This window comes from Hippocampus bargibanti, linkage group LG16 (genome assembly GCF_051943395.1).
Source record: "Hippocampus bargibanti isolate YZ-2025 linkage group LG16, ASM5194339v1, whole genome shotgun sequence".
Taxonomy (NCBI): domain Eukaryota; kingdom Metazoa; phylum Chordata; class Actinopteri; order Syngnathiformes; family Syngnathidae; genus Hippocampus; species Hippocampus bargibanti.
The window spans coordinates 9,778,952-9,801,428 of NC_142749.1; the positions used below are offsets into that span (position 1 = coordinate 9,778,952).

At 40.0% G+C, this 22,477-nt stretch overlaps 4 protein-coding genes across 6 annotated transcripts; all 4 read left to right on the plus strand.

Annotated features, from left to right (window-relative positions):
• The first annotated feature begins 757 nt into the window (after positions 1–757).
• On the plus strand, positions 758–7,476 carry plp1b (proteolipid protein 1b). Of its 2 annotated transcripts, none has more exons than XM_089017509.1 (7): positions 758–893; positions 2,488–2,674; positions 2,762–2,918; positions 3,642–3,819; positions 4,087–4,160; positions 4,423–4,488; positions 5,877–7,474. In XM_089017509.1, exons 1-7 carry the CDS (start codon positions 890–892, stop codon positions 5,946–5,948), a joined length of 738 nt encoding a protein of 245 aa, XP_088873635.1. In that variant the 5' UTR covers positions 758–889; the 3' UTR covers positions 5,949–7,474. The 2 variants fall into 2 exon arrangements, with proteins under 2 accessions (XP_088873635.1, XP_088873634.1); XM_089017508.1 differs by lacking the exon at positions 758–893 and adding an exon at positions 1,937–2,179 and having other exon boundaries at positions 5,877–7,476.
• Positions 7,477–7,952: 476 nt separating this feature from the next.
• Positions 7,953–11,407, plus strand: LOC148886359 (uncharacterized). Its single transcript, XM_089017596.1, has 2 exons — positions 7,953–8,169; positions 8,632–11,407. Exon 2 carries the CDS (start codon positions 8,659–8,661, stop codon positions 9,910–9,912), a length of 1,254 nt encoding a protein of 417 aa, XP_088873722.1. The 5' UTR covers positions 7,953–8,169; positions 8,632–8,658; the 3' UTR covers positions 9,913–11,407.
• A 77-nt stretch (positions 11,408–11,484) lies between these two features.
• Positions 11,485–13,491, plus strand: cwc15 (CWC15 spliceosome associated protein). Its single transcript, XM_089017597.1, has 7 exons — positions 11,485–11,541; positions 11,924–12,065; positions 12,154–12,266; positions 12,605–12,705; positions 12,781–12,891; positions 12,991–13,145; positions 13,217–13,491. The coding sequence occupies exons 2-7, from the start codon at positions 11,935–11,937 to the stop codon at positions 13,344–13,346; spliced, it is 741 nt and encodes a 246-aa protein (XP_088873723.1). The 5' UTR covers positions 11,485–11,541; positions 11,924–11,934; the 3' UTR covers positions 13,347–13,491.
• A 377-nt stretch (positions 13,492–13,868) lies between these two features.
• Positions 13,869–22,342, plus strand: mtmr2 (myotubularin related protein 2). 2 transcript variants are annotated; one of them, XM_089017401.1, is made up of 16 exons: positions 13,869–14,072; positions 14,661–14,745; positions 14,841–14,864; positions 14,928–14,994; positions 15,064–15,158; positions 15,238–15,342; positions 15,569–15,673; positions 15,757–15,840; positions 16,532–16,681; positions 17,578–17,766; positions 17,842–18,027; positions 18,162–18,368; positions 18,442–18,534; positions 18,605–18,718; positions 20,363–20,539; positions 20,628–22,342. In XM_089017401.1, exons 1-16 carry the CDS (start codon positions 13,996–13,998, stop codon positions 20,790–20,792), a joined length of 1,923 nt encoding a protein of 640 aa, XP_088873527.1. In that variant the 5' UTR covers positions 13,869–13,995; the 3' UTR covers positions 20,793–22,342. The 2 variants fall into 2 exon arrangements, with proteins under 2 accessions (XP_088873527.1, XP_088873528.1); XM_089017402.1 differs by having other exon boundaries at positions 14,931–14,994.
• The last annotated feature ends 135 nt before the right edge of the window (positions 22,343–22,477 follow it).

Sequence of the window (22,477 nt, forward strand, 5' to 3'; positions counted from 1 at the left end):
ATATATATATATATATATATATATATATATATATATATATATATATATATATATATATATATATATATACATGTGTATATATATATACATGTGTATATATGTGTATGTATATATATATACATGTGTATATATATATATATATATATATATATATATATATATATATATATATATATATATATATATATATATATATACATATATATATATATATATATATATATATGTGTGTATGTATACAGTAAAGTCTCGTTATATCGATATCGGATATATCGATAGTCCCGGTTATATCGATACCATTTCTATGCACGCACGGAGAAAATTACATGCAAACAGGGTCGGATATATCGATAGTCCCGGTTATATCGATATTTTTTCGGACTCCCTTGAATATCGATATAACGAGACTTTACTGTATATGTACAGAATATAAATGTCTGTGTATGTGTGTGTTCATATATATATATATATATATATATATATATATATATATATATATATATATATGCAATTATTGTTGCTATTATTATTTATTATTTTCTCATCATCAGAATCTGGCCAGTTAATCAAGCCACTCCTCATTTCTTCACAAGTGGAAGCAAAACAAATGAGACAGAAGTCAAATGAAGAAGCCAATAAAATGGTATACAGTGAAAGTTGTGACCTGCCTGTCACCAATGCCGACCCCATGGCTCTGAAAATAATGTCTGGCAGCTGAAATGGGACTTTGCGACTTTAAGATGTCACTTGGGGTGATGTGGTCCATCTATTGTTGATGAGACAAAAGCGCAAGTCAGATTCATAAAGGAGTGGCGGGGAATAACTTCTCATATCCTCATATCAGAGTTGGGAAGCCGCGCAGCAGAAACTTCATCACTTCTTTCTGGACATGGGTGAGTGCACAGAATGTTTAAAAACTTCTTTTCACCTTTTATTCAATCCATTTGCAAGGATTTTGTCAATGCAAGAATAGTCCTTTTGAATATTGTAATTTCTGACCTTGGACATCATTTTGCATTCATGTATTTGAAGACGAACCAGTATTTCTATTTTTAATTTTCCACTCATATTCCTATCGCCGTTGTTATCTTACCTTTTATGTAGAAAGTCGATAATGTCGTTTCATGCACTTTTTAGGGTAGTAAAAATCCCGATGTTGTAGTTCAAGCTGCCGTGAGACATACTGTAATTCACCGTGCTTTTCCTCTCCACTTCTGAACAACATCACCACCAATTTGTGTCCACAGGTTTCGTATTGATTAACTAAACGCATCGATGCCCTTTAAAACGTAATAAACTGCTCCTCGTTACTCGTCAGAGCTGAAGCGTGGGTGTCTCCAGACGTTATCATTACCGCATCCCCGGCGGTCTTCTTTCTACAAGTACAGACACTCCCCTTATGAACATTCAAGTTACAAACAATGGTACATACGGACATTTTTTGCAGGTATGTCGAACAATGTTCGGACGGAGATGATGTAAATTAGATTTTTACTTGCGCCCCTTTTTCCAGATAGTGCTTCTTTCCGCCGCTAATCCGACCGTTCGGAACGTATCTTGTTCGTAAGTTGGGGATTGTCTGTATTTATATTTAGATGGCGGCCTGGTTGCTTCCCTCTAAAAGTTGTTTGGTCAAACAATTAAATGCTCCATCGTATGATATTGATGTTTACAACTTTTCCATCCCAGTCGGACCTGAGAAGAATGTCGTGGTACCATTGCGAGAGAGCAAGGGTATGAGCCGCAGAGTATGGGCTGACATTGCTAGTGATGACCAGCTGACCCCCAAACCCTCCCCTCGGCCACTTCTACGATATCATGCGTGGTTCTAAGATCTTTGTTTGTTTAACATCACTTGCCCTTTGTCTCACGGCGATGACAATGGCAACCTTATGTTAGTCCACAATGAGACGTTCTTTCTTCAAGGCTGTGAAGTCAGCTCTACGCCACCATCTCCTTTGAGCTTGGCGACGCCTGTGACTGTCACAGAAGGAAGGGCCGGACCACCTTGTGCACAAACGGATCAGCGTTCACATTGCAGATGAAATCAGCGAACGGGAGCCTTGTTTTGTCGTACCTCCTTGGCAGATTGAAGTTTGCCTCTTGGTGGTCTTTCTTGTTGGGAAATACGGAATCAACATGTTTCCGGTCAGGCAGCCTTGGCTTTGCAAAGCCTTAGGTGCATTCCTCAATCCCATTTCCGCCGCTCTTTTTATTTATTAACACTGTGGGTGTTTGCTACCTGCTTTGGGCTGCTTACGCTGGGGCGAATGTACTCGGTGTTCTTGAAATAAGCAACACTTCCATTGTGTTTGATCGCCTGGTTGTTGGTTGCTGCTCTCTTTTTCTTTCTCGGTGTATGCGGATGAATTTGTAGGCTCCCTCCCGTCGAGTGAAAGAAAGAATTTTCCAGCCAGGCTTAGATGTGCTGCGTGGTTCTGTGTGTGCTATGTGCGGCCTGTGCGTTGATATATTATGCCCCCTCAGGTTGTTATGATTGCTGTATCCGGTGCTTGGGGGCAGTGCCCTACCTGTCTCTGGTGGCCACCTTGCTGTGCTACGCAGGCATGGCTCTATTTTGTGGCTGCGGGCACGAAGCCTTAACCCAGAGCGAAGTCCTGGTTGAGACTCACTTCGCCCGTAATGAGCAGGACTATGAGGTCGTGGCTTCCTTGTAAGTCCATTTTCCACTCTGCCATTTGGAATTTGTCACGGATTCCTGCCCGAGTGACCTTTTCTCCCCCCCCACCCTCTGGTGCAGTGTTGAATACTTCCAGTACGTCATCTACGCCCTGGCCTCGTTTTTCTTCCTTTATGGCATCCTGCTGCTGGCTGAAGGCTTCTATACGACAAGTGCAGTCAAGCAGACCTTCGGGGAATTTAGGAGCACCCACTGTGGGCGATGCCTCAGCCTGACGGTGAGCACAAGGTCAAAAGGGAGGGAGACTTGGGGGTGCGGGAGGGGGGGTTCTACGGGTTGTTTTTGGTGATGCGGAATGCATTCTTTTTACCACTCCAAAAAAATGAATTATGGCTAATACAGAGGGTCCCCAACTAACGAACGAGATATGTTCCAAACGGTTGTTCCTCAGGTAAATTCGTTCATAAGTTGCTTCAGTGCTATATTTTGTATGGAATGTATGTTTAATGCTTATATAAGTATGTTTAAGGTTTATAGAAAGTATGTTTAAGGCTAGTATAAGTAACCTGTATTGGTTTATACAAAAAAATAAACTTTTAATAAAATGTATGCTCTATAAAGATATGTAGATGTACAACTGGAGAGAAGACTACATATGTTACAACCTTGAGAGTTTTGAAAGGCGCTTATTAATGAAATGTGTTATTATTAAAAATGTTCGTATGTACCATTGTTCGTAAGCAGGGGAATGTCTATGTTTAAGGCTTGTATAAGTAAATAATAAAATATATGCTCAATATAGATATGTACATGTACAACTGGAGAGAAGACTACATACGTTACAACAAAAACGTTCATATGTACTGTTGTTCGTAACACGAATGTTCGTAACTATAGGGGAGCAGCTGTAGCAGACTTGATGATGACACATTCATCACACAGCAACTTGCCGCATTGCCATGACCTTACGTTCTGCTTTTTTTTATATATATCTCAACAGTTTATCATTGTGACGTATATCTTGGCCTTCATCTGGCTGGCGGTGTTTGCCTTCACTGCTATTCCAGTCTACTTCTTGTTCAACATGGAGCAGACCTGCCACGACATCAACATTCTGGCTGAAACTACCCCCAGCATAAATCAGCACGGGTGGATTTGCATGGACGCCAGGCAATATGGTGCGATGCTCCTATAACGACTGGCCGCATATACACCCGATGAGAATATTAATGTGGGTTTGCGAGGCAATGAATTAATCATCCAGGATTACATAAATGCAAAGGTAGTTGCTAAATTGCTCGTGAAATTCTCCAACTTGGGATGAATTTCTTTGCCGCAGTTTATTTTCTCTGCAAACGAATGAACAAAGGACGCAAATGTTTCCTGAGGCATCCGCAATCAGTATTGGTTTGAGATTCATCAATTATGTCACATCTCTATTCAAGGGCTGCTTCCTTGGAATGCAGTGCCGGGCAAGACTTGCGGAATGACCTTGGCATCTATTTGCAAAACGAGCGAAGTGAGTAGATCATTTCCATATTCCATTTTATGCCCCCTTTCACCCAAACTTTTTCGCCGTGAATGATGATGTTGGCTGCCTTGCTGATACGACGCAGCTACTGCCCAAATGTTGTATTGGTGATAATAATTGCATTTGAGGGTAACGCACACATACACAGCAAGGGTTAGAATCTGTGTATTGTATTCATCCTGAGAATACTTTGAATATATCAGTGTCAGTGTCAGAGTCCGAGACTAACTTGCTTTCTTGTTTCTTTCAGTTTCACCTCACATATGACCTGTACATTGCTGCATTTGCTGGCGCTGGAATCACCCTCCTGGCATTGGTGAGCAATGGCGTGTTTTTAGTCATCAAAGGATGACCACTTACTTGATATGCACATGTACTGTACATTCTAAACCTAAACCACTCAAAATTTAGTCACATTTTGATTGTTTATCAGGTGAAATTATTTTAGCTGGAATTGATATTTGGTGAAAATATTTACATTAAGAACGACATTTTTTGGTCACCGTCGTTTAGCTTCTATGAAATAATCTGGCCTCTACTTGTAGTCATATGATTAAAACTGGTGATATGTAGGCTCCCCCTAGTGGTATGTAAAAGAAGGAACATCACCTATACATGTACTGTATATTGTATACTGTATACTGTATACTCGATGAGAAGGTTTCTTCAGCCGTCATCTGTACTGCTTTGAAGGTGTCGGACGTTTTGCTTCTTATCCTTCTCATCGATGGACCACTCCTGTATGACTGAGAGCTTACACAGAGATATACTGAATACTGTGTGTGTGTGTGTGTGTGTGTGTGTGTGTGTGTGTGTGTGTGTGTGTGTGTGTGTGTGTGTGTGTGTGTGTGTGTGTGTGTGTGTGCGTGTGTGTGTGTGTGTGTGTGTGTGTGTGTGTGTGTGTGTGTGTGTGTGTGTGTGTGTGTGTGTGTGTGTGTGTGTGTGTGTGTGTGTGTGTGTGTGTGTGTGTGTGTGTGTGTGTCTCAGCAAATAGATTCAGATAGCTTATATATATATATATATATATATATATATATATATATATATATATATATATATATATATACACAGTAAAGTCTCGTTATATCGATATTCAAGGGAGTCCGAAAAAATATCGATATAACCGGGACTATCGATATATCCGACCCTGTTTGCATGTAATTTTCTCTGTGCGTGCATAGAAATAGTATCGATATAACCGGGACTATCGATATATCCGATATCGATATAACGAGACTTTACTATATATATATATATATATATATATATATATATACAATAAAATCTCGTTATATCGATATTCTCGGGAGTCCGAAAAAATATCGATATAACCGGGACTATCGATATATCCGACCCTGCACGCATGTAATTTTCTCCTTGCGTTCATAGATCTAATCAAGATCTAATCAAGGACATCATTGATCGATTGGCAAACCATGCTCTTAGAACCGATCACCAATTATGCATACAATAAAAAATGGGTGCCAATCCCATCCAACCAATCTAATCTGTGTCTTGTCAAATAATAATGATACAGACAAATTACAATACTTTAATTGTTTATTCTGTTCTCTTTGCCCATCGTTTTGTCCTGCTTGCATCGACATATTTTTTTATACATCTGCCAAAGGGGCGAATCGAATCACTGCTGGCTGTTTGAACTGCTCCTCTCCTTTTCATCATTGATACGTTCTTGCTTTGCAGATTCTGTTTTTGGTTGCAACCACCTACAACTATGCAGTCCTGCGATTCTTGGGCAGAAAAGGAGTCCGCTAAATTCTCCAACTCCAATGCACACCTGTCACGCCTGCAAATTTAAATGACCTTCATCCATCGGGAAGCAGCCAATCCGATTCACCTGCTCGTACGGCATTCCTCCTAAATGCATCCAGTAACATTCCTCACCACTGTTTCTTGTGTGTCAACAACTGTGGAAGAGATGAAGATTCCTGCCCTCTCGGATGATTCTCTTGGCATCGTTTTTCATTTCTCTTTTTGGTGACCTTAAATGTCAGTGCTATTGTGATATGCATTTCAGGAATAATATACAGCTGGCTTCTCTTTTTACTCCTTTCGGTGCTTACAACACGCATGCATTGAGTTTATGGAAATGAGTTGGCTGCTGTTGTCTTGGCGCCGGCGTGTATATTGATTGTGTATTTTGAAAGTGAATGTGCCAACATTGTCTTGAGCGTTGTGTTGGATCACCCTGCTCACTATCACTAACCACAATTGCTTTGTTTGAACACCACTGTGTGGGGGCGAAACAAAGCCACGTATTATCTAACGAGGCGATGCCTCCAACGCTTTTCGATCTGATAACTGTTTAGTGCGTTAAAATGGAGCTTTGCCGTATATGTGGGCATTTATAACGGAGTCTTTCGACATTAACTTTGGTGATTTTACCGTCACTACAAATTGCATGTTTGCAATAAAAGTATGTTTAATCGACACAGTTTTGTTATTTGTACATTTGTAGGGCAGTGAAATTGCCAAATATCTCACTGTTTAATTTTTTAGACTGAAATTAACAGCAATTGCAGATTGTGTATCAAAGTATCCCTCAAAAGGTGATTGCGAGAGAGCGGCCTCGCTGTTAAGAGCCGCGGGTGTGACGTCATCGACTGGAGGCAGAATAAAAACGGAGGTACGAGGGAAAAAAACGATGTTAACATTGTGTTCGTTTAGCGAATTACCGTAACGGTGATGGTCCCTCACTTTTGAAAAATACTATTACTGAATAAAAGGCATGCGTTTGCATTATTCGGCGGCTCTCGCTGGTGTGGGTTTTTTTCCCTGCTTCATAAAGTTAACCTCACAATGAGGACACCAACAGGGCCATCATCATTGTATACTATAGCTTAGTTGGTACATTGATATCATCCATCTCAAAACTCTCCCTCGAAGGAGATCAAGGCGTTTTTTTTCAGCGTGTTCTAAATATTATTTGTGATGGAATGTGTCAGCAGTTCCTTTGCTGTGTTCGTAAGCAAAGCCACCCAAAAAACGGTTACTCAGCTTGCCTTCAGAAGCGCTTGGGGCTATGGGTGTTCCTTTGTCGATCCATCCGGAACGACTTGAGATGGAGCGACTGCGGGGGCAATGAAGTATCCTCACGGTGTTTCATAATAGGCTGGTCAACACGTTTGTCCTTACTTTCTGGTTCATTTGGTTTCTCTCTCTCTCTTTCTCTCTCTCTCTCTTTCTCCCTCTCTCTCTCACACACACGCACACACACTTTTTTCTTTAATTTTGTACATGTTTTTCTGTGGGAGCACTTTAGACATATGCACTATTTACACAATAATATGCAATATAAAAACAGTCTACATACTCCTAAAGTCAGCTTTGTCTGTGTAAGCTCTCAGTTTTCATCGAGATACTAGGCTAAGCTTAGAAATTCCAACTTCTTTCATGACTGACCAACTGCATTTACGACAGCTTAAAAGGTTCAAATTTACAGAGAATTTAATTCATGACATACATAACATTAGCTATTCTATGATATATTTTAGGCCACAGTGGACAGTTTTTCTTGAAACCAATTTTCCATTGGGCATGTTTTCCATTAATCAGTGTTTTTAATTCAATTTTTATTCTATTTGTTTTGCATTGATGTTAACACTGACTCCGCAGTATTTAAATTGTTTGGTTTTGGTTATTCATTTATATTATGTATAGTATTGTACAGACAATAAAATTGATTTTTTTTATTTGCCATCGGAGGTTTTCACTTTTATTTTGAATCGCGCTCGATCTAGTTCCAGGTTAAAGGGAACCGAAGAGGAAAAAAGGAAATTCTGCCGTCACTTCTATTCGAATACAGTATTTGTCATCTTCGACTAACTTTCAGACTGCAGAACGACCAAGACAAATTTGTGTGTGTTCGTTTATTTCAGATCATTTTTTAAATTAGACACAACGGACGTGGCGTGGCAATAATCGTACTGATATACAGTATAATCATTTCTCCATATACAATGACTGCACAGCATTGGTAAGTCATTCAGTACTATTTTGTTCTATTGCAGTTTCTCAAAGATGTTCAGTTTTAATAAATGTATTTGTATAGAGAGATACTTTTTGAACAGAGACAAATGCTTTAATTATGTATGAAATGCTTTCAAGTCTATATCAAAGCTTGTTTGCAACTCCTGTCAGTAATCTGACGAGTAGAAAATGTTTATCCGTGCAGTTAAAAAAACAGAAAGCTATAAAAATATGCACAGAACTAAAATATCGAAGAAAAATTAAACATGTAATCATGGGAGATAATAGTTCTGAAATTGTATCCTTGTTATCCTTTATCCAATTTATGTTGTGAGCTTCTAAAAATATAGTTGTTTATGTAAACCAGCTTAATCCGAGTCACTTGAGGCCCTGTGTGACACAAAATTGGACATGGTCGAAACATTGAATCACCCTTTCTTTCCCTTTACATTACTTTCTGACAATTCAGAATAGGGTTCCGCTCCATCCTAGAACCATGCCTTCAAGAAACCACCTTGACAAAATTGGCAGGAAGAAGAAAAAGAAATGGACGGAGGAAGCTATGGAGCATGCACTGATTGAGGTCAAGTCAGGGAGGTGCACCGTGAGAAAGGCGGCCAAGGAGTTTGGAGTCCCAAAATCCTCACTGGGGGACCGAGTCAGTGGACGTGTGACACCAGGGAGCCGCAGTGGGCCCGCTCAACTTATAACATCTTCTGACGAGGAACTGTTAGTGGAGTTCTCCTTATACATGTCCAAGCATGGATTCCCGCTCACTAAGCAGCAACTGGTGTCATTTGCGTCTTCCATTTACAAGCGTCAGCACAGAAGAGTGGCCTTCTCTAAACTGGGCCAGACCTGGTGGCTCAACTTTCGGAAGCGTCAAGAAAAAAAGATCACGATTCAACCAGCAGACAGCGTTATCCGAGGTAGGACGGTCCACGTCAGGAAGGAAACGGTGGATCATTTTTTTCACCTCCTGAGCACTGTGGTAGAAGATCACAAATTGGGAGACAAGCCTCACTACATTTGGAATTGCAATGAGATGGGTTTTCAGCTAACCCGGAAGAAGCTGGTTCTCCCCAAAGCTGCCAGTCTGGGTTGCAAGTCGACGCCGGGCTCCAAGGACTACATCTCTGTACTGGCTTGCCTGAACGCCGCAGGGAAGGATATTCCGCCGTTTATCGTATACTCCAAAGCCTACCCAGGAGGAGTGTGTTACAAGACACAAGGACCGTCTGATGCCCTCTACGGCTGGTCGGATTCGGGATATGTCACTTCTGAACTTTTCAAAAAATGGTTCCTCAGACACTTCCTGGTGTGTGCTCCTAAAGAGCGGCCGCTGCTGCTCGTTTTCGACGGCCACAAGTCACCCGTGAACTTCGAAGTGGTGGAGGCCGCCCGTAAGGAAGGCATCATCCTTGTGTGCCTCCCGCCTCATTGCTCTCACATCCTGCAGCCATTAGACGCCGGTCTTTTTCCGCTCATCAAGCAACGGTTCAGCGCGCTTTTAGATGATATGCACGCTGCAGATGCGACCAACTTTGCAGTCAGCAAAAAAGACTTCTCGGGCGTGTTCAAAAGGGCGTATCAGGTGACTAAAGGGGATGAGGGTATCAGGATACTTGAGGAAAGTTTTCGAAAATGCGGCATATACCCTGTAAGCCACTCTGCATGTAATGATACCCTTTTGATGTCATCATACAGCGTGGACCCTGTAGCTGATGGTGCCTTGTCGTCATCACCATAGCACCATGCTGGTTGTCTCACTGCTTCTGGACTTTGAGCTGATTCATCGATAATTCACAAACATAAATTAACAACCAATCCATTATTATTTTTGATAATCAATGATTCATTTATGTTTGATAACTTGGAAAACGGTGATTTTTTTTGCAAACCGGGAATTGAATTTTCTTTATGTATGGGCATTTTCCTGGACCTGCGGCAGGTTAGGATGATTAAGGATAGAGATGGCAATGTATTAACATGTGCGAGTAGTGTGATGGCAAGATGGAAAGAGTACTTTGAAGAAGTGATGAATGAGGAAAATGAGAAGGAATAATGAGTAGAAGATGTGACTGTTGTGGACCAAGACGTAGCAAACATTAGCAAGGATGAAGTGAGGAGGGCGCTGAAGAGGATGAAGGGGGGAAAGGCACTAGTGCCTGATGATTTACCAATTGAGATATGGAAGTGTCTTGGAGAGCATAACATGTTTTTTTTTAATAAAGTGCATTTATTTATTGAGAAAATCATCAACAGATCACTCAATTATTAAAATAATTGTTAGTTACAGCCAGACATTGAAGGTTAGTAATGACGTCTGTGATCAAATTTGACACAAACATTTAGTGGAAGGATCCATTCATTTTCTTTACAACTTGGTTTCATTCTGTTCACGGTTGAGCTAGATCTTATTTGAGGTGAGTGGGCGAGATATAGTGTACACCCTGGATTGATCACAGGGCGCATTTGTTTGGTCGCACAAACAATCTACTGTATTTTTTAACTTCTTAAAACAACAGCGTAATTCAGATTTTGTAAAAAAAAAAAAAAAAAAATGTTTATTTTTTAGCTCATCTCAGCTTTCTGGCCATTGATAAAATCTTAAAAAGAAACATTGTGTATCCATTTTCCCTTTAAATTGGAGACACAACTTTTCTGTTTTTGGTATTGTTTTGAATACACAAATGTCCCCTGGGGTGTGAGTTGGAGGCCCATGATTCAAAGTCTGCAATTAAAAAGTTTTTAAATGTGAGAAGAAGGCAAAGTACAAACAGAAGACCAACACGAGCATGATAAGAACCCACAACACCTATTAATACATCCTCCATGATTAGCATTCATGCCTTAACAGAATTCTTGTTTACGATCAAGTTTTCTCAAACGATGCATCTTGCGTTTCTTCATGTTGAGCCTGCACTCACATTTTAATCCAACCTCGGTTTTTAATCTTGTGTGATGGATCTCTCTCGAGGCTTTTACGCCGATCAAATTCATCATGCTGTGGAAATTAAAGCTTCGGGACTTTGTAATGACATGTCACCCTGCATAGCTAAGTGCATTGTTAAGGTGAGAGCAGGCAGAGCAGTATCATGTTGCATCTGCTCTGAGTTTTGGGACACGCAAAAGCACATTCATGGTTTTCTATCTTGATAGAACACAAGTTTTCTCTTGTTTTGTGTTATTTATCAACATCTGAAGACAGATTTCTAGAAATATGCTGTTTTAATAATAAATATATTCATTAATATTCGAAAGCCACAGATATTGAAATCTCTTCCGAGCATCATGAATGCATCATTCTAATTTTCAACAGGAAGTGACGTAAATCGCGGAAGGAAGTTGATCCCTTCTCTGGAGAAGGCGAGTTGTTGTAAGTGTGATTCTGCTTTATTTTAATTGTTAGCGTAATGAAACCAGGGCTGATTGTTATACGTTACGTAGTTTTTCTGGGGTGGTTGTAAAAAGTGACATTATCTTTTTTTTTGCGAAATAGCTTTGTTGCTTAGCACTGTTTGCTGCTTAGCACTACTTGCTAGCTAGCGTCTCATGGCTCCGAGTAGTAATGAGATATAAATGATTCGTAGCGGCTTTACATTCGTTTTCTTGATTTACTGTCGATCAACATTTGGTTTCTTGATTTATTGTCCATTTGGGATGTGTAGATGCATGCCGTTGTCTAGTACTTGACTTGTCAGTTACGGTTGGTATTTTCATTATTCCGTTGTATTTATTGTCATTCCTGTGTCAAGCAGAGCCGTCCGCGATGACTACAGCTGCAAGACCAACATTTGAACCGGCCAGAGGAGGTCGAGGAAAAGGGGAAGGGGATTTGAGTGCACTATCAAAACAATATTCAAGTCGGGATCTTCCAGGTCACACAAAGATCAAGTACAGGTCAGTAGACTTGTTTTTCTTGAATACGATTGTCTGCAGGTGTTTACTTGCTCTTCTCAAATCTTTTGACATGTGTTTGGTCTGTTAGGCAGCCTACTCAGGATGCCCCAGAGGAAGTGCGTGCCCGTGATTTCCGCAGGGAGCTGGAGGAGAGGGAACGTGTGGTTGTGCGTGAGAAGACCAGAGAGAGGGGGCCAAGAGGTTCGTTTTAGGCACTTACCCAGTTTGCTGTTCCGTGTGCAAGGTGTAATTGACAAACCTTTATTGAGCTAAGAAACAAATTGTAAATTCTGAAAAGACCCACATCACACCAATTAACTCATTGCAACATTTGCTTTATGAACACCCACTTAAGACATTGCAGTTTCTGCCTTCATCCATAGTTCATTCAATTATTTTTGAAGCCAGCAGGAGAATAAGTCTCACCTGGAAGCTAGTATGAAAGCAGCAGGAGAGTGTACATTTGTGGCCAGCTCTGCATTTGATCAAAATGGAAGTACATGCAACATGTTTGTCAAATAATTCATTCTTGACTCCAGAGCACACCACATCCTCTTCATCCTCCTCTTCATCCTCAAAGCGACCCCGACTGGATCAAATTCCAGCAGCCAACCTTGATGCCGATGATCCCCTTACTGAGGTATGGACTGCATTCATCCTACCAGACTGACAGCATGCACAAAAAGGCTCCTGGCTCATATTTATTTCTAATTAGGATGATGAGGATGACAACTCTGATGACGATAGTGATGATGATGACACTGCAGCCCTTCTGGCAGAACTGGAGAAGATTAAGAAAGAGCGAGCTGAAGAACAAGAACGCAGGGTGAGCTATTAACAATCAGTATGATCTGTCTTTTTAAGTTTAAACTCATTTGCTTGTTTTGATATCTGGCAAATGCATTTGCTATATTTTTCATTTAAGGACCGGGAGCAAAAGGCAGAGGAGGAGAGAATCCGAATGGAGAATATATTGAGTGGCAATCCATTGATTAACTTGGCAGGACAGCAGCAGCAGCAGCAGCAACAGCAGCAGCAACAAATAGCTCAGAATCAGAGCGCATTCAAGGTCAAGAGAAGGTAATGCATTAATGCGCAACCTTTTTTGTGACACTTCATTACCTTCAACAATTGATATAATTTCTCTTCAGGTGGGATGATGACGTGGTATTTAAGAACTGTGCAAAAGGACTGGACAAGGCACGAAAGGAGAAACGCTTCATCAATGATACTCTGCGCTCTGAGTTTCACAAGAAGTTTATGGACAAATATGTTAAGTAAAAACTGTTGTGAATTTGTGTCATTTCTTCTCATTTTTTTGTCTAGTTGCCCTCTATTGCAAGAATGATGTTTTTACTTGAAAACCATCTTGAATCTTGTATATAAATGTGACAAACATCTTTGAAATAAAAATCATACAACATTCGATCAAGCTCTTTGCAAGTTTCATTTCACACCTATTTGCTTTTGGGTATTTAAAACACCAGAATCAAAGTGACCCTGATGAAGAACTCATATTGTAAACCTTGAAGACAAAATACAAATGGCATGATAAGGGGTACTGCACGCTTTTTTTTTTAATCTTTTTTCAAGCATGTTTTTGTAATTTGTATTATTTGAAGTGTCACGTAGTATGTCCCCCAATTCTGAAATACATACAATTTTTAATTTACATTATATTATTTTAATACAATTACATTTATCACGTCTTTGCTGGATACTTACTGTACGGTAAAATTACACTAGAGGTTGCAGTTCTCGTATGAACGGACAGGAGGCGCTACAGAACCAGTTTTCTTCAAGAGCGATTAAAGCTGCTGGGAAAACATGGCAGCTTCCTTTTGTTGCTAATTTTTGGACTGCATACTAGTGGGGGATTAAATACCCTCGAGCGCCACAGAATTGTTAATTCAAGAAAAGAGAACTCAATATGGAGAAGACTGGAAGTATCGACAGTTTGGGTTCGAAGCAATCTTCTCGGCATCCAAGTGTTGATTCATTGTCCAGGTAGCGTTGGTTATGCTAGCTAAAAGTTTGGAAAGTAACAGAAATAGTATTTCCATGTTTATTTGATCTGCGTGAAACTGGCACCTGCTCTCATAAAATAAGTCTGATGCTTTTTGGGCGGATGAACCGCAAGTCCCATGGATCGCTGCAAAATGAATATTGCATTTGACAAGCTTCCGTTTGCCTTGATAAGGGTGTGTGTCAATATTGCGTTCAAAATGTCTATTTATAAATCGGAACAACGCCCGCCAGACGATGTTTTCGGATAACCATCTCCACGCCTTTCGTCCGTGACGAATGTGCGACGATTAAGGGGTTGAAATCAATGCACATCGATGAAGGCCAGTCGATGTTTGAGTTCGGCCATGTCACGATACTTGCATTCAATTAATGAAAGAAGCGAAAAATTCTCCATCCTAGATACATGATACTTGGAGGTGAAACAGGGATTGTTATTTTGACTGAATGTCATTCGTTAGGTATACTTTGCTGCAAATTGTGAATACTTAGCCGATACTTAAAATGCATTTGTTAACGTCTTGATTTCCGAACGGCTAAAACGTAAAAGAAAGCATGATCTCTTGACAGTTCTGAGCGTTCGACCCACGTTAAACCATCCTCTGCCATGTTGTCTGAGACGACCACATCAACAGAGTTCTCCCCAGAAATCAGGGTGTGTATAGAAAGGAATGGAGTTAACCCCATAAACCCCCCAAAACTTCAAATCAACTCGTGACTGACATTCAACTATTATCTATTTTTTTTTAGGTGAAGACCAAAACTCATGCAAAGGTAGGGGTGCAGAATTATGCTTGCATAATGACTTCACCACTACTAATTTTCCTTTGTCTTTAGCAGGTTTTTAGAGATTCTGATAAAGAAGAACCACAGTTACTTCCAAATGAAGTTGTGCAAGATATGGGTATGATTGCTTATTACGTGCTTCCATTGCATTTAACCCTTTTTGTGGTTTCATAATATTTTTTTACAGCTCAAGATGTCACCTACTTCTGTCCTTTCACCGGAGCAGTGCGTGGAATAGTGACAGTTAGCAACTACAGACTCGTCTTCAAATGCATGGATAGGGTACGGTACTTCATTCATGTTTCACGACATACAAGATGTAGGAAAAACATTGACTTTCTGTTCCGATATCATATTTTAGGAACCATCCTTTGTGCTAGATTTGCCCCTCGGCGTCGTGAGCCGTGTGGAGAAAATCGGCAGTGCGTCTAGCCGTGGTGATGTGTCCTATGGCCTAGTGTGCAAGGTGAGTCAGCACAAACGCAAGTCATAGTGCATTGATAGTAGTTGAGATGTCAGACAAGTATGACTTAACATGCTATGATGTGTCATAAAAAAATGCTTGCGATATTCCATCATTGGGTAACCCATCACAGTCTAATGAAATCCTTTGCATGCGCCGCAACAGATGATAATGCAAAATTTTGAAGAAATTAGTTTAGATAACATAACACTCACAATGCCCCACACAGGATATGCGGAATCTGCGATTTGCGCACAAACAAATGGACGACACCCTCAAGAAGTCCATTTTTGAAGTGTTGATGAAATTTGCCTTTCCTGTCTCCAATGGACTTGTAAGTGATTTCACAGCCATATTGGTGTTCCTTGGAGGTGGTAGCCACCAAGTAGCTGATAGATTTCCTCCTTCTCTCTTCAGCAAATATTTGCCTTTGAATACGGCCAAGTGTTTCCTGAAAATGGATGGAAGGTGTACGATGCAGTCTCTGAATACAAAAGACAGGTACGTGCTTCAGAACAGACAACTCTACGTGGTTTCTTGATGCAGTAGTGTGATTGTTTCAACTATGTCAATAGTGCAACGTTATAGTAGTGTCCCCTCTTCCTGGCATGTGACTGTTTATTAAAGGATGACAACGTCAGATATTGTCAACCAATCAAAAGAGTCTACTGCTGTGATTGATATACGAACGAGTGTAGTTAATTTTACATAAAAACATCGCATAAACACATTATTATTATTATTATTGTTATTATTATTATTATTATTATTATTATTATTATTATTATTATTATTATTATTACACCCGCGCTGCAAGGACAGGTATCGCCGCTCGTTCCTACCGACTGCTGTCAGGCCTCAATAATCATGTGGAAAAAAAACTGGACTCTTGTACTGTAAATATGTGTTGATGCAATACAGCGATATATCAATATGCCCTTTCTTTGATACTTGCACTATGTACGTTTTTTAATGAAATATTTTTGCACATTTACAGTATACATCTCAGTCTTCTGACATTTTTACTATGCTTAGAATATCTTGTTTTTTATCCTTTCACCCACACCCCCAGCCCCTTTCAAATTCCTGCTGTGTACTGCAAATTTCCCCATTGTGGGACGATTAAAGGTTTTCTGATTCTGATGTAAATAACTGTTCTTTTATTAACATTGGATACTGTGATGTCACAAAGGGCATTCCCAATGAAAGTTGGAGGATTACAAAGATAAACGATCACTACGAACTGTGTGACACCTACCCATCCACTCTGGCCGTTCCAGTTAACATTCCAGATGAAGAGTTGAAGCGAGTAGCAGCCTTCCGGGCGAAGGGAAGGATACCTGTGAGTACATGTTCTGCTTCATCATCCTCTGTGCAGCTGTTTTTGGGGTATATTTCCTCCATCCATGCGCAAGTATTTTTTGTGGGGGGCCTGTACACTTTCAAGTTGCTCAGATTTTTTCGCCATTCTTCGTTATGACATATCGTCAGAGATGTTTGTTTGACATATCGTCAGAGATGTTTGACACAGGGAGATTGTCTTTTACTGCTGGCAGGGGATGCAGCCAATCATGACCGATTCCCAATCTCTTTAGCCGTCTGCCAAGCTCTTTATTGAGAGTATATACAAATTTAAGTGATACATTACATTTCTTTTCCTTTCGGCGACCCCTGAAGGGAAAAGCCGAAAGGAAAAGAAGAAGTGATACATTAATGGAACAGTCTTCTTGATTTGAATACCACGCCCCTGGACATCCCGTGTTACTAGCACCAACATCCATAAACCAACAGAACATAGACATTTTAATGGGTTATCTTTCCATGAACTGATAGATTTGTAACCTGTCTAATGAGCTATACCTGTGAAGGAGTTACTAAATCCTAAATTCTGCCTAAGGCCAGATCTCCTTCATGAGGATTACAATTTAACAGGCTGTGTTTGTTCACCTCAGATTGACCCCAGATTTTCTGTGCTTCCATTGTGGGCCTTGTGTTCGGCCAACTAAGCATGACACTTTTAAATATGATAACTTCTATTATGTCTATTCTCAATCACATAACTACGATGCATAAATTGGAAATGTGTGCGCGACTACCCAAAAAAGTCTGCACACTCCTAATAATAATAATAAATAATAAAACATTACATTACATACATTACATACCAGCCAATCGAGCACGGCTATGTCTACCAGTACTTTTTAGATCCACTGGACTTGACGTACACTTTTTGTACAGGTGCTCTCTTGGATCCATCCCGAAAGCCAGGCAACTGTGACACGTTGCAGTCAGCCCATGGTCGGTGTGAATGGGAAACGAAGCAAAGAGGATGAAAAATACCTGCAGGCAATTATGGATGCCAACGCCCAATCACATAAACTCTTCATTTTTGATGCCAGGCCCAGTGTTAATGCTGCTGCTAATAAGGTTTGTTCTGTATCAGTTTTCGCTATGTAGACCGTCAAAACTCATCAAATCACATGACATTCATTTGCACCTCAGATGAAAGGTGGCGGATATGAAAGCGAGGATGCTTATCAAAATGCTGAATTGGTGTTCTTGGATATTCATAACATTCATGTCATGAGAGAATCACTCCGAAAACTGAAGGATATTGTTTACCCTAACATTGAGGATTCTCACTGGCTTTCAAACCTGGAGTCTACTCACTGGCTTGAGCATATCAAGGTGAGCCAAATAAGCTGTTACTCCAATTATGCAACTGAGAAGAAGGAAAAAGTTCGAATATTTTTAATTTACCTCTTAAAAAATGTAACAAAAAGGGTTTAGACTTTTTATATTCACAGCGGTGTGTTTTGTAGTTGATCCTAGCAGGTGCGCTGCGCATTGCAGACAAGGTGGAGTCTGGCAAAACATCAGTGGTCGTGCACTGCAGCGATGGTTGGGACCGCACCGCGCAACTCACATCGCTGGCCATGCTCATGCTGGACGGTTACTTCCGTACCATTCGTGGCTTCCAGGTGTTGCTGGAAAAAGAATGGCTGAGCTTCGGGCACCGTTTCCAGCTGGTAGATCTTTTTTTACATATTTTAATTCTTCTCAAACTACACTGCCATCTAAATTCCCTAATTCGCCTTTCAGCGTATTGGCCATGGCGATAAGAATCACACAGATGCAGATCGCTCTCCTGTTTTTATTCAGTTTCTCGATTGTGTGTGGCAGTTGACTCGGCAGGTGAACATATGACACCTTTCGTACGTTTTTCATTGATTATCGTTAATAACATGATAACTTTTTGCATTAGTTTCCTGCAGCTTTCGAGTTCAACGAATTCTTCTTGGTGACCATCTTGGACCATCTGTACAGCTGCTTGTTTGGTACTTTCCTGTGTAATAGCGAACAGCAGAGGATGAAAGAAGTATGTGAATTCATTTTGCCTCTTTTCTGTACTGGTTATCACAAGGTTCCTTGAAACACAAGTTGATTTTGGTCCATACCCACACTAAATTCTCCATATTTACCCACTGAAATGAATGGAAATGCAATTCACAGTTGCAGCCCCCAGAAATGCTGAGTAAGGAAAAATAGCACTCTCAACTATTCTACTGTATAAAAACGTCAGGTAACATCTGCGTCAAGTTGAATTCATTCACCGCCATTCACAAATGTATTCAGGAATATGATGTACAGCGCCATTCCTGAATTTGTTCGGTATCTGTTTTTGCTTGTTTGGGTGCCCATAAAGCGCTGGCAATGTTTTTGTTTTTTCATTTCCACAAGGGGGCAGCAGTTCCAATGTTTTCCATGTTAGCCCTTTGTTCCAGCTTCAGCTGTATATAAACCAAAATGTATGAATTGCATTGCATTTTGGATAGCCACCCTCATTTCAAACACATATAACTCCCGACCCATATAATTTAGGAATCAACTCTTTTTTTTCTCCTGAAAGAAGGGAGTGTAAGCTTTCTTACGCTGCATTGGATGTTTATGTAGTCCTAAAACTCAATATTCTGTGGGTCCTGGAATTCGAGTGACAATGACAAAAACCCTGGAACTGGAGTGGACACATTTTTGCACGTCTGGCAGTGAATGAGTGAATGTAAATAACATTGGTCATCATTTTAGTATTAACTCTCAACATAAGAATGAGTTAGCTCTTAATTGTATTGGATTAATTGTCATATTAATGGTTGACATACTGAATGTCTAACCTATGGGAGCAAAAAACAATTGTTGAACAATCTGATACTTCATTCAGACTGAATGTGTGATTTTGTTTGCTAAAAATACATGTGAAGAGCAACAAAAAAATTAAATTGTAATCCCAAAATTGAGAGGTGGGGCAGGATCATAATTACAGTAAAGTCTCGTTATATCGATATTCAAGGGAGTCCGAAAAAATATCGATATAACCGGGACTATCGATATATCCGACCCTGTTTGCATGTAATTTTCTCCGTGCGTGCATAGAAATAGTATCGATATAACCGGGACTATCGATATATCCGATATCGATATAACAAGACTTTACTGTATTTAACTAATTCACTGTCAGACGTGTGTAAAATGTGTCAAGTCCAGTGCCAGGGTTTGTGTCATTGTCACTCAAATTCCAGGACCCACAGAATATTGAGTTTTAGGACTACATAAACAGCCAATGCAGCGTAAAAAAAACTATAAAAAATATCATGTGACTGTAAACTGTCCTTGAGAGTTTTGAAAGGCGCTTATAAATAAAAAGTATTATTATTATTTAACAACAGCTGAAGCTGGAACAAAGCGCAAACATGGAAAAAAATAGAAATGCTGTGCCCTTGTGGAAGGGAAAAACATTGTCAGAGGTCATGGCCAGCGCTTTATCGGCACCCAAATTCAAATTCAAGAATGGTGCTGTACGTCATATTTTCAATTCCCGAATAAAATCGTCAATGGCAGTGAATGAGTTCATTATTCTTGAACCTGATGATGGAGTGAGTACTTTAGCCATTTCTGCTTTTGTGATGTACCCTGTAAATTTTATATAGTATCTCAGTTGCTATAAACAACATGTCTTGTTTGATAGGAGATTCCAAAGAGGACAGTATCCTTGTGGTCATATATCAACAGCCAGCTGGAGGAGTTTACCAATCCTTTATACGTGAACTTCGCCAATCATGTGCTATTCCCCGTCGTCAGCCTACGCCACTTGGAGCTCTGGGTTGGCTACTACATACGTTGGAACCCTCGTATGAGGCCTCAGGTGAGAGCCAGTCACTTGTTTGTAAGATACTGAAGACCAGACTTCAGTGTCCCAAATGGAACTTTCTCTCTGTCACCTTTTATTCCAGGAACCTGTTCATCAGCGCCACAAAGAACTGCTGGCAAAGCGTGCTGAGCTGCAAAAGAGAGTGGACGAGCTGCAGCGAGAAGTGACAAATCGATCAGCGTCCTCTTCCTCTGAGCGGGCGGGCTCTCCAACACGATCCATCACCCCAGTACAGACCTTTGTTTGACTTAACCTTACGGGTCTATATTTGGCACTCAGATACAGCCTGCAAGGCCTCTTTTGGTGACACACACTCCTCTAAATATATTATAATCAAGTATCGTGTCTGCTTGGAAAAAATTCGTGAGCATCTTAAACAGCATTTATTCCACTGACTGACCGAAATCAGTATTGCCAGGTGTTCACCTCTTTAAAAAAATGCTTATTACGATATTTATGTCCTCCACACTATGTACAATACAATACATATTGACTTATATCGCACTTTAACAGCTGATTGGATTGGATTAGCCTTTATAGGTCTCGCAGTGGTGAAATTTACATTTCACAGCAGCAAAGTTATTAAAGAAACAGGAAAGAAAAGAATGAAGTAGAAAAAACAAAATACAGGAGCTGCATTGAGGCAGCCACTCTCACCACGCCATCTCGAAGTCAAAACAAAAAAAAATAATATAAAAATAATAATTAAAAAAACACATGAGACACAACGTAAAAGACAGTCATTCAAACTTAAGCACTCTTCTGGATCATCTTTGTTTTATGAAGCAGTTCTAGATGAAAGGGATGATCAAAATATCCTTTTCACCAGTGGATCAGGGACATCATGGGGAAATGTGCAGGTCTGATTGAAGGTAAATGTTAAAAGAAAACACAAAGCTGTAGCATCCATTGACGAAAAGAGATTGTCTCAAATCTCCTGGGCCACATAAATCCGCTTCAATTCAAGCCGCAACAGTTCCACATCCGCATCGTCGTGCTGCGCTGATGATCCTTTCTATTCATCGCGGGCTCTTCAAGCCATCCAGCTGCAATCTGTCCAACAGCACCGATCTTTCCGCTGAACAAAGCGGGGCTGTGAAAATGCTGCCCATTACAGGTGCGAAAAAGAAACTGTTGAGAAACTGCAATTCTCCTATTCCCGAAAACAATTCATCTTAAAATGGCATTCCCTGCCAAATGGTTAATTTGACAAAAGTCCAGTTTTGTATTCTAAAAGTGATTGTTTTGTTTGTTTTTCACATTTTCTTTTAGTTTGTAACCAACATTGTCTTTATTAGTTGTGTACCATTTAAGGCATTCCTTTATTTGATATGGGCAACATTATTTATTTTTGCATAATATTTTCTTTTTATCTTTGAGATTTCCAGTTTTTTTTAGTCATGATTTGTTTATTCTTAGTAAATACACAACACATTTGCTGAATATTTACCTGTCAATATACTGTACATTACAATGATATTAAGCACAATATCATTACCAGGATACATAATCATGATATTCACTGTCTAATATGGCTAATTTGTATCAACATCCAATTTAGATCATATGCAAGATTGCCAGTGTATGCCTTATGGAAAACAACAAAATCTATTAACTATACTGTATACTATTGGGACTGCGGGTGATAAGGAAACCTGCAGTAAAAAAAAAAAAAAAATTAGCTGCGAGTGTGTCTAATGGTAATAAAGCCGAAGGATATTTGTGTTAATCTCAGGTTTGTTGCCTTTTGTTGTGCCTTTCTCCCATAATAAATTGCATATTTTGAAAACATCACAATGCTCCTGTTCAGCATGTTCTTTGGGCCATTCATTTTCATTATATTCATAGATGTTGTGTTTTATTTTATTCTATGACGATAGCTGCAAAGCACTTACGAACATCAAACTTGTTGCCTGATTTTTTTTTTCCTGG